Here is an 11743-nt window from a genome sequence, read left to right on the forward strand (position 1 = left end):
ACCAACTTGCTAAACTTTTTCGAAAAAGTTTGGCCGCCCTTAAGCACTAATGCTGGATTGCTTAGCAAACTTCGTCCACATCTGCTCCGTTGTGTGCAGGTCATCCAGCAGCAGGAACCAATCCTGTTCTACGAGATAGTAGCCGACCAACAGGAAATCTCAACGCCCTCTCCCACTGCATCACTTCCATTAACACCCCTCTCTTCCTCGTCCGACTATACGACAACGACACCAGTTGCTTCACAACAAACGCTGCCTAATCAACGACCATGTGGAATATTTCCAGCTACCGAATGTTTGTCCGCTCGACAGAATACGTGCCAGCCATACGAAAAGTCCACATCTCGAACCTCGTCCGCACCTAAATCATTGTCCGCTCGACAGAATACCTTCCAGCCGTACGAAAAGTCTACATCTCGAACCTCTTCAGCAGCGAAATCTTTGTCGACTACTCCAGAATTACGCTTCTTACCGGGTTTGCCTGAAACGGTACGAGAAGTGCTACAGACAACCACCGCGGAAAAGTTTTTTAAGAGCGGTTTCGGCCAAAACGACAGCCCGGATTTTTTCTTGGCCTTAGTGCAAGCCGATACAAGCAAATGGCTTAACGCCATAAAACAACGGGCTTTGAGCCTAGCAACTTTGCACATACGCGACAGAATAGTATATGATGGATACAGAGGTGAAAAAGGTTACTGCAACCTGGCAGCCAAGGACGTACTTGTCCGTGTGGCGGCAGCATACAATCCAGAATTTTCTGGAGTCAGAATCTCTAAACTTATCACCGAAAATATCGATCGAGGAACGAGATACTCGCAATTGGCACTGGAGACATCGCTCAGCGCTGCTTTTAGCCTTTGCCCTGATCATGCCTGGTGGTGAGTACATTTGCTATCAACAGCACACTTAGTGACTGACTATCTAGGTATGAGAAGCGCATACCGAAGTCGAAAGATAACGAAGCCAGAAAGACCTTCGTATCTAAATTGCGTGCTGAAGGCGCTAAAACAGATGCTGAGATAAATGAGGAATTCGAGCAGCTTCGAAAAGCTGATCAAATCAACAAGGATGTCGAGTTTGCGAGGCGATTCCAAACGAAAATACAAGAAATTTTGGGCTGTATTTATGCACGTTGCGATGCGTGGTTGGAGAGTGGTGAGCACAGCGCAGCAACAGCAGAAACCATGCGATGCTTGGTTGAATCTTCGGAAAGAGCTAAAGGACAAAGAAACAGACATGATACTGCACCGGCCCCAATCCAGGTCCTAATGTCAGATAACGGAGCGACTTCCGTGGAAATTGCTTCGAATGCCGACTTGCTGTCTACGCCTCCAGTTTTTCATCACGAATCTCTCGATGTGCTTGCAAATACTGCATTATTGCAGGCTCAGTCTCAGAATGCCCCCTCCCATTCCTACGCAGATCACCATTGCGGGACCGAAGCGGCCGACGCGACAACGCACCAGGCTCGTGCAGCGACAACGTTGAGTTTACCCTCAAGTGCTGCCTCTTTATTCGACAGCTCCTTACAGCCTCATCATCTACATGCGCGCTCGAGTGATGGTGCCGCTCTGCCGTCTAATAATGGGCAAAAGAGACTGTATGATGGTGAGGAGGCCTCTACAACGAAGAGACAGAAGTCTGTCCCAGGGCCTACAGCATCAGGCTTGAATAATGGCGTTGAGGCTGTTATGGCAGGAGGACTTGACGATCTTGGCCCTGATCTTGGCGATTGTGCAGAGTCAACGCCTTCCCAGCAAACAGGTTTCGTGGATCAATGGGACTGGTCAGAAGTGATACAACAACCGACTAGCAACCATTGGAACTGGTATATGGATGGGACAGATATATCGCTAAATACTGGAAACCAGTTCAGGGACGAGGAGTTAACTTTCAGCCTCTAATATAACAATAGCTGTTGTCATGTGTAGCAATATCTGATTGCCACTATCCAGTTCGTACCCAAACCCAGCACTATTTATTTCAGTCCACTTTACAGTGCCATCTTGTTGTGTTGTTGGGTAATCGAAGCGACCAAACATGAGGAAGACTATGCATGGTGTTGTCACTGCAACGGCAGTCCGGCCTGATGAGGCCTGCGCCTCCGCGAGGTATGCGTTTCGCTTAGGTTCCTTTAACTTCCTAGTGTGTTAGTGCTTTTGCTTCTATAATATTAAAGTCTAGTACGTACGTGGTCCTTGACGAAAGTTATTATTTCATTATTATTTTTTCTGGTGTATGCGTCCCGTAACTTATCCCTTAACCCTATGGCGTCGGCGGGCTTGATCCTGCGAGTTATAGCCATATGCGGTGACTAAGACGTTGTATTACAGCATATACTGTTGTCACGGTTGATAATAATCTGCCTTTAAGAAAAAGCCGCGAACTTTTATCACATGGAGTCGCGGGTCTCACTAAACCGCACCATCCCGCCGGAATAAAGAAGGGCCGGTAGGTCAGCAACCCCGCCCGGCAATGAGCGCCATAAAGAACTCGCCACGCACAGACAACGGAGAATAAGCCACTGAAGAAGACTTATCGGATTCGCGGAGAACTCCCTCAGCGGCTCGATTAGTTTCTACGACTCCCTCTTAAGCGCCCTATACACCTCCGTGATAAGCTCTTCTTATTTAATCGATAGTTTTATGGTTGTATGCTACATGCTGCTTTTAGGCGTCGTTAAAATTGTATCCGCGGGGTTTATAGTATTTAGAAACCCCTCTGGGAACAGGATAAACCGGAGCGCCGCCTGCTGCCCTACCTTCTAACCACCCATACTACAAGCAGGCGAAAATACGGCGGTTAGTAAGGAATGGGGGGACGAAAGTAGGCGTATAACATTATAAATGTCAAAATACACCTAATAGCCTAGCTTTTACTTTTTACTGTTTGTATTGGGCTTAGACTAAAACCGTACTGCTATAATTTAAGTATACATAATAAATATAATATATATCTATTACCAACTGATTTTAGTTAGGGTGGCCTTATAGTGAAATCTTATTATGCCTCTAGTAGCAATCGCTAGGTAGGTCTAGGTGATGATAGGCGGCTCTAAAGCCGGAAGAACGATCTCCCGTTACCTAGTATATCTGGCACTTACCCGTACCATACAACCAGATAGAAGATACACAATACAACAACTTCACCTCTTACCCTATATATGCCCTATTGGTCTCAATACTTATAGCCTATGCCGGCACCGGTACTGTTTAGGTAGGCTCTATATAAGATGGCGCTATTAAGAAGCGTCTCTATCTCTCTACTAGGAGTCTAGTATACTATTTTAAATATATATACCTATATAAAAGGGCGTTAGTTAGTAGAAAGTTATAATTTAAAGTAAGGTTTATTCTTTTAAGAGTTTTTAGAAGTATATATATAATTTATATTACTTTATTATAGGCTACTTAATTGTAAATCGCTCTTACCTAGAGAATTGCTTACTAAAGGCGGGTAGGTAAACTTCGGGTTCTAGTTAGTCCTATTACTATGCAAGACATCCCGTTTGCTCCGCTGAAGTCCGTTTGCTCCGCTGAAGTCCGTTTGCTCCGCTGAAGTCAAGCTACTGACCGGCAGATTAGTAGTTGGGTCGGTGACGACCAGCGAACACCGGCTGCTGTATGTTTTCTTTTTTTTTGCCGAGTCTTGAAAGCTGGCGTGTTGGTTGGTCTCGCGCATTCCGCAAAGCAAGGTAAGCGGCCGCGACGATGTTTGCTTTCGGGGCGCTTCCACACACAACACTTCACAAGCTCAATGCTAGAAGGTAGAAGACTGGGGATTCTTGTAGTTTACAAAAAACGGGCGAAATGGAGGCCAATACATCTAGTTACCCGAGGAAGTTACACGCAGGAATGGTGAAGATGGTGATGATGGCCTCCACGAAGCGGTACTGACCAGTCTAGATGATAGCCATACTGTAGTTTGTAGCCACTGGAGTGATGACATGGAGCACAGGAAGCTTTCGTTTCCACTAGCCAAAGGGAAGACATTGTGACTTTGGCAACTAGACACCATGCAACGAGATCGTTTTTGGTGAGATGATGTATTGTCCTCATGTACTCTCTCACGTCTACTACACCCGCGCTCTTTGCAACGTAACTTGACCTTGCTGAGTAGCACAAGGCGATAAAGACACGTTCGTTACGCGGCGCTGGGGCGAGAACGACAAAGATCAGTTAGTCACGGAACCGCCGCATCATCTGAAGAATGCAACGACGCAGAAAGAAATCAAATGGATTTTATTTTTATTAAAATGATTTATTTATTCATTTATTCTGCTTAATTTATCCATACTTTTGCTCAAAAGATAAAGCATCGCTTAGGAGCTGTTCGGCAGCTGTTCACAGAGGGGGGGTCTCGCTTGGGGGTCTCACCACGGACGTTCCGTGATCCCTGCCGACGAACGCTGGGGGTCGGTGATGTGCAACGCCAGAGCGTCGCCGGGAGTGGTTACGCCCGGGCATCCCAACATTTCTCTGTCCTTCTCTGCTTGCGCGGGCGCTGCGAGAACCAAACTACATGACATCTACGTTACGGACACAGAGCGTCAAGTGGATGCATAAATGTATCGAGCCTCTGGAGTGCATGATGATGCAAGTGGGTGGCTGTGCGGAGGGCCCGGCTGCTGCTGCCGGTGTTTCGGTCAGGGGGGGGGGCCTGGTTTTCTCGCCCTTGATCAGCTGATGAGGTTGATGATTTTTTCAGTGACTTTATTTTCTAATTAGGGTTTGTTCTAGATATTGTGGCTGGTAATAGTTGGAGAAAATAGGTAGACCAGACAGAGTACTTGGCAACTTGTGGGCAAGTGCCGTGCCAACAATCCGCCTCGGCAAAGCATGGTCGTCAAAGGATCGCATCAGTAACTAGACACAACGCTCAGGCGCCATCGGTATCTGTTTCGAGAACGCAGAGACGATGTGGCCTTTGTCACAGCGATGCCGAATCCCCCCCCCCTTTCTTCCCCGAGCGTCCATGAACATCTATCAACGTCGATTTCATTGCGCACAGCCCGTTGTCACGCCCCGGCGTACGTCAAAAGCATGAGCCAAGGGCCGTGATGGAACAGCCAGTTAAAACTACGCGTTGCACTTGCTCGCTTTGAGACGACTGAATCGCGTTTCTGAAGCAAGTGTCAAAGCTCCCCCGACAGAGTTGGTCCAAAAGGAGGTCTAGTGTCGCGCGGCCCCGGGCCGTTCCCCCCCCTTCCTACTTTATTGTAACTAGTTGCCGCTCTTTGTTCAACGGCTCTTGAAAAATGGGCTGATCTGTGGCCGAGGATTGGGGGATCGGGGCTTGCCGACCTCAGACAAGTCAAATGAACAACCCCCCCGGTGATCAGAGGGAAATGGCAGGGACCATGCCCATCGGTGCCCATATTTTGCAACGAGGGCCCCAGCATCAATAATTACATATTAATTGATTGAAAAAAAAAAGTCCCGTCAAAGGGCTTCCCCGAGTGCCAACAGTCCCTTGACACCTCCCCCGCAATTGCGTGCCCGGAGCAGGGGCTGTCAGCGAACGAAGAATTAATCAAGTCAATTACGATATTTGTCACCCATTTTATTTATTTGCTGTCACTGGACTAATATTTCCGTAAACCCTGGGCGGTTCATAGTTACTAGGTACTCTCAGACGACAACAATTGGCAGAGGAACGCCGTTTTAAACGGATGCCCATTGCGCTGATCTGACGCTTGGCCGATTACCGGTTGCTCAAAGACGATGTATGTCTCTCACTTTATAATTTATGGAAAGAATAATAATAAAAAAACGACGAATATACAAATTACAAATCTCTTCTTTTCTGAGGAGTCGCAAAACCAAGGATGAATCAGCCACAACAACCACCGAGTTCCGAGGCATCCACGCCCGTAACCTTGTTCCCATCTTCAACCCATCCCATCCTCCCCCCTCACGTCTTGTCTCGGAAGTTTCCTCGTTGAGGGGGGTTTGCTGTTTGCTTTGCAGCGGATGGATTGGCCCGCCCCCCTCCCCGAACCTTTTTGGTGGCTTACATATATGTATGTCAGAAAAGACGATCAACCCCCAATGTACGGAGTACGAAATAACAAAAAAGCTGTCTTTTGAGGATTCTTGTTTCACCCACGCCACCCGCCTCGTGACCGCCTCAAATTTTTTTCTTTCGAAATCGGGGTAACACGGGCTCTATTTCTAGAGTACAGAATGACGAAGATGTTTCGTCACTGGGGCGCTACTTCTGCGGCCCGGAATCGACAAACACCTCCCCCCCCCCTTCTGTCCGATGTTTATGATGCGGCCATTGACGCAAAGGCAGTACGGATCGAGGGTTCGCCAACAATGTCTCGAATTTCGGGATATGGCGTAGCTGAAGCGAGTCACTCTCTCTCTTTCGATCCAGTCCGCGCTGCTCTACCGTACCAATCACCGCCGGTCACAATTCCATGCCGGGCCACCGCTCAGTTACCCAATATCAGCGCCGTTCTGCCCAAACGATGAGAGCAAAAATGTTTCGAGTACGGGTGGCATGCGGCGGTGACAAGAAGCTTGGCAATCCGGATATGCAAGTCGCGTCTGGGAGCACCACGTCTCGTGCCGTGCCGCCGCCCCAGGCTCTCTCCCTTGCTGTCGCACCGATTGCTGGCAAAGAAATGTCGCGAAACCTTGCCCGCTCAAGCCTTTTCGACTTTTGTGTTTTTTTCCTCAGAAGGTCTGTCTGATAAGCAATTGCCACACCCTCTTCTGCGGCTGGGCAAGGTTTGTGGAGGCTGCAGAGGGTTGTTTGTTGCACGACCAGCCGACGGGTTGGTGTGCCTGCCCAGCCCTGCCGGTTTATAGTAATTTGTAGCCAAGGCTTGTAGGCCGACGGATGGTACGGTGGTTGGTGAGTAAATCAAGGGTGACGTTGGATGGGGTGGTACAGACCTGTACCTATACGTATGCTTCATCCGTGTGCTACAGAACTATACGTGTAATTTGTAGACGGCATGGGATCAGCTGTTGGACCGGCATAGTATACACTTTCAGCTGGCCATGCCCAAAGGACAGAGTCCCCAAGCACCAACAGTACCTCCATTGTAAACGGTACATATTGTAATTGACTCCGTGGTCCGTTTCGTCCCTTGTCTACATCCAAGATGAGATCGACGGACCGGCATGCACAGGACAAGCTTGCAGCATGGATTCGTATAGGGAGCTGGACCAGAGGTCCCCCGGCCAGATAACCAGACGATCCCCTATTCTTGGGCAAAAATGCTCCCCCCTCGTTGGGCTTCCGACTCTGCCGGCGTTGCGGTAACCTGGTGGTGGGAAGGCAATCTATCCCATCCCGTCTGCGAGCCGTCTGGCGGTGAATATACGGTTGCACTCTCTGTCGCTCTCTATCTCTCTTTCTGTGTCTGAGGCGTTTCAGGCGGTCATGGCCAAGCAGGTGAGAGCAACAGGCCGGCCCAACCGTACGCCGGCAAAAGTTGCGGTATGTACCGGCAGCCAGCCATGTTTTGGAACCAGTGTTTTGTTCTGCGCGACAAGAGAGCATCGGATGTCTGCTTTCAGCCCCCTCCCCCCTCCCTTTACGAGGTGAGGTGATGATGGCAGTGCTACCACAGCAAGCACGCGACGGGTGACGAGGATGCATGCAAAAGAAAAAAAGGATAAATAAATTGCGAATAATATTAAATCAATTCAACAATTAAAATAATCATTCTTCTTCATTTATACAACTCTCAAGGTATACGAATCAGATCGGAAATAGCATATCGATGCGATGTTCCTGTTATTCGGAAACGCAACCCTGTCCGAGTTTTGCTTGCTGCAAATCATGCGGCACGAACTAACGTTAGCACCACCCCATCTTCGGGATCAACGACAGCCGTCCCCTCGGGTCATTTCTGGACATGAGCAGAAAAGGACCATCTCGATATCCCATCCCTGCAAGCAGCTCCAACGGGACAATACTGCCTTGTTTCCAGGACGCGGCCGCGGTGAGCGCATACAGTCTCCGTATAATAGACACCTTGACACCTTGTTAGCATCAAAGGGATCCGGTGATGTGGGAGACTAGCGGCGCCACCAGCAGGGGTCCAAGCAATGCCGTGGGATCTGGAGATGCAAGCCCCAAGGGAGATGACGGGGTGCTTTAATGGCCGACTACCTGCCAAGTCTTGTCAGCGGCGGGCTTACCCATGATGTGCGGCTGATGGTCTGGAGGATGGATACGAAAGGGGGGGGGATGAAGGAAAAAGAGTTGTGTGATGGGGGGTTTTCAACCCCCACGATTTCGGCTCAGTCGGAAAATAGTATCGAAATGTCACAGTACCGGCGGGATATCCAAGAGAGTTTACGGAATTGCCTGGATAGGCAGGACTATGCGAGACGAGGCCCAACACGTGGGCTTACACGCAGCCTAAACCATGACCGATCCAGGTCAGATTGAACCAGTTTCAAGTCCAGACGTCTGTGAATATTCGGCAAATAATACAGAATAATAAAATAACTAGTCAATTCCTTCCTGGAAGGAACGAGTTGCGTATTTGTGACGACGATGCCGCCATCAGAAACATTTGCCACCCATCACCTAGATGACACAATGCAGACTTGCGCATCGTCGGCTGCACGTCTTCTGTGTATTCGGTCCATCGCGGCTCTAGTCTGGCGGCTTATTATTGTTATTTATTGAGAAATTACAGTTACATGTACGGATACTTATCAGTATGATGTGCTTGGCAGCTGCGAAGATTACATCAAAAGACGAAAAGCACACAATATCATCACGTCACTCAACCAAGACACAGGGTCCCTTATGATATGATGTCTGTGATTTCACCAACGGCAAACAAGTTGCCCATGAATACAAATAAAATAAAATAATAATGAATAAATGATAAAATGGAAATGAGATTTCGCCATACCCTCTACTTTACTCCTCATCGTCACCGACTGTCCGATCTCGGTGTCTAGTACAGGCAAACCCTTGTTGGGGGCCAAGGCTTGAGCTGAAATAACAGCGTCGCAACGGAAGCGCGACCGCCCCCTCTCGCTCGCAACCCCCCCAATCCCCTCGTCAACTCAAAATGCGACAACTCGGCCAGCCGTTTGTGCCTTGCTGGATGCGCCGCCACGTATCAGATGGATGGTCACTTGAGCATCCGGAAGCGCCATCCCGTGTGACTGACGAGCCTCCCCCCCCCCGCCACAACACACAGACACACACACCCCCCTTTCACTTCAAAACGTGGTGATTCGCCCAAAATCTGCGCAGGTCATGTTATAGACAAAGTCGGACATCATCCCGCCGTTGCGAGTGGTCGAAAAGTGGCTAACCGCCTCCCCCCCAAGGGTCCGCGGTCAGTTGTTGCGTCTCACTTTGTCGTGAAAGCTGGTCCTTGGAGGGGGGGCAGAGCATCAGAGTTCTTTCTTTGGTCACCGTAGCGTGCGACCCCCCCTCCTCGGCGAGGGCTGATAACTAGTCTGTGCTATTATATTGGGAAAAACATCTTAGATCAGGGCATGCATTCGCGGCGCAGTCATCACAAGGACCGCCACGGGGGGGAGGAGGGCTACACGACGCGTTGCACCGCTCTCACCACACTTGCTGGAGGTGACGCTGTGGCACTTTGGAGAGCAAGCAGGTTGGCAAAACCAGGAACAGCAGGTATTTCCGACTGGTAGAGATGGAAAATGGCCAATGATGGCATGGCAGGCTGGCTAGAGCTTCTCGTTGGCGCTTCGAGGTTGTTGGGCTGTCACGCGTTCGTTACCCGGTAGTTTTCGAGAGCGGTGCTGGCGCTTATGTTGTCGCACATTACTGGCTCTGTGTCGTCACAAGGATAAGGGGTATTTTACTCTCATTTCGTTTAATAAAAATAAAGAATATTTAACAATTCATTTGGTCTTTGTGTTGCACCCCCTCATGTTGTACATGCTCGTTCACATCATGTCGCTGACCCGCACGGACTTGGAAACGAGAGAGCCGCAAGCCTGGCTACTGCAAACAGCACGACCCAGGTCAAGGTCAACTGACGAAGCAAAAAATTGCTGAATGGTGCACAAGTTGGTACCTACTCACCAGAGAGCCCACCAGATGGCAGGGCCAGTCTCCAGAGGCGACGAGGTCATCGCCTGATGTACTACAGGGTTGGGCTATGAAAGGACGGTACTGCTGCCGCGACTACGCCTTTGCCGCGCTGCAGCGGGCTTATACACCCAATAGTAACGGGAGTTGTTTCGATTCATGACAACGTACACATTACAGATAGGCAAGACAGCAGACCGCTCTGCCAGGTCAAATAATTTATCGCATTATTGTCTATTGATAGTTAGAGGAATGTCCAATGACAAAGGCCGGAATCCATTCCGACAAGGAAGAAAAGAGCACTAGGCAGATGGACAAACGAAAACTGTAGTAGACGAGTTACAGGGCTTGGATTTAATGGAGTCGTCAACGAATCGATGTCTGGTAGAATCTCATCAGCAAGGAGAAAATCACGGAATTGTAATGCATTTTTATTTAATTCTTTAATTCTTAATTCTTTACTGAATATATTTAATTTCTTGCATTTATAACATCCGAAGTTGACAGCGGAGCCCGTCGGCAACAAAGCTGTCATGGCGACTCATTATGGAGTACGGCTACTCCACCTCGAACCAGTATTCAATGGATTCGATGGAGTTTTCTTCTTGAGTGACTTTTTCCCAACCCAGTGGTTGCTGCCCATTTCTGGTACCCTCTCCCGGTGCAGAATTCGTCGCTATTATGGAGCGAGGCCTGACTCGAGGGGCCGGCGCAGCAACCTGTTGATCTCCGGTTGATGGTTCCTGGGAAGCCGATGCCGATTCTAGAATCAGCAACCAAGCTCCATAGCATGCACTGCCCAGTCAAGACAAGAATAGAAGGCGCCGTTGCGATGGGAACTTGGTATGGTCAGTTACTTCGCTTGGGCAGAGCATTTTGGTCGTAGTTTTTGGGGGTTGTCCCTTGGTGGACCACTGGTCCTCGATCAATACATGCACAGAGAAAAATTCAAACGGCCCCAGTGACTGACTTTTGCCATCTCCACCATTCATTGTGCAGAGCCGCATACAGAGCCGCACAAGACCGGGTTGCAGGAATCGGCGAAAAGAAAAGCGTGAAACGGCCCTTTCTCCTGTCTCTGGCAATAGTTTTACAAGATATAGAATTGTCCCCCCATGTCCAACGCAACGGCGAGGCTTCTCCAAATGGGCCGACTCCGTAGTACCTTGTTGGTCGGGATGGGAAATAGAACCTCGGCGATTCGCCAGCAAAATGAGCAATGGGAAAAGCCCTTGCCCCCCGGTCGGCCCGGGAACTCCATCAAACTTGACCGGCGGCGGCTCCATAGTTGATAACAACGGGGGCGAAATAAAAGATAGGCTCCTCTCTCGGTGACTTGTGCGAGGGGGAAAAGAAAATTAAAAAAAATTCAATGGGCTGGGGAAATACCGAGCATTCCGTGCCTGGGGGCTGATTCATCTTGTCGGCGGACACTCGGATGCTTTTTTCCCCATTGCGGACTGCTAAAAAAGGTTCTCGAAGGCGTTCGGTGCGAGAGGTCGAGGTGGCGTGGCAGGGCCGAATGAGATTCAGCTGGTCATGGTCCTCTCGTCTACTCTGGACTGTGTACGGATAGTTACAGAGCAGGTGACGGACGTACATGCTGAAAGCAAACACCATCCCTTTTGTTTTGGAGGGTGTGCGCTTCATCTACAGTTACAGGAGAGAGAGAGCAAAGTCCCTGCAGCGA

General features: G+C 49.4%; 2 protein-coding genes across 2 annotated transcripts; both read left to right on the forward strand.

Annotated features, from left to right (window-relative positions):
* Positions 1-269: 269 nt before the first annotated feature.
* Positions 270-1904, forward strand: CCM_05074 (uncharacterized protein; the record flags this gene model as incomplete). Its single annotated transcript, XM_006670220.1, has 3 exons — positions 270-335; positions 385-878; positions 926-1904. The coding sequence occupies 3 exons, from the start codon at positions 270-272 to the stop codon at positions 1902-1904; spliced, it is 1539 nt and encodes a 512-aa protein (XP_006670283.1).
* Positions 1905-6185: 4281 nt separating this feature from the next.
* CCM_05075 (uncharacterized protein) lies at positions 6186-6479 on the forward strand (the record flags this gene model as incomplete). The annotated part of the gene is made up of 1 exon (XM_006670221.1): positions 6186-6479. The coding sequence occupies one exon, from the start codon at positions 6186-6188 to the stop codon at positions 6477-6479; it is 294 nt and encodes a 97-aa protein (XP_006670284.1).
* Positions 6480-11743: the final 5264 nt, after the last annotated feature.

The sequence above is a fragment of the Cordyceps militaris genome (assembly GCF_000225605.1).
Source record: "Cordyceps militaris CM01 unplaced genomic scaffold CCM_S00004, whole genome shotgun sequence".
Taxonomy (NCBI): Eukaryota; Fungi; Ascomycota; class Sordariomycetes; order Hypocreales; family Cordycipitaceae; genus Cordyceps; species Cordyceps militaris.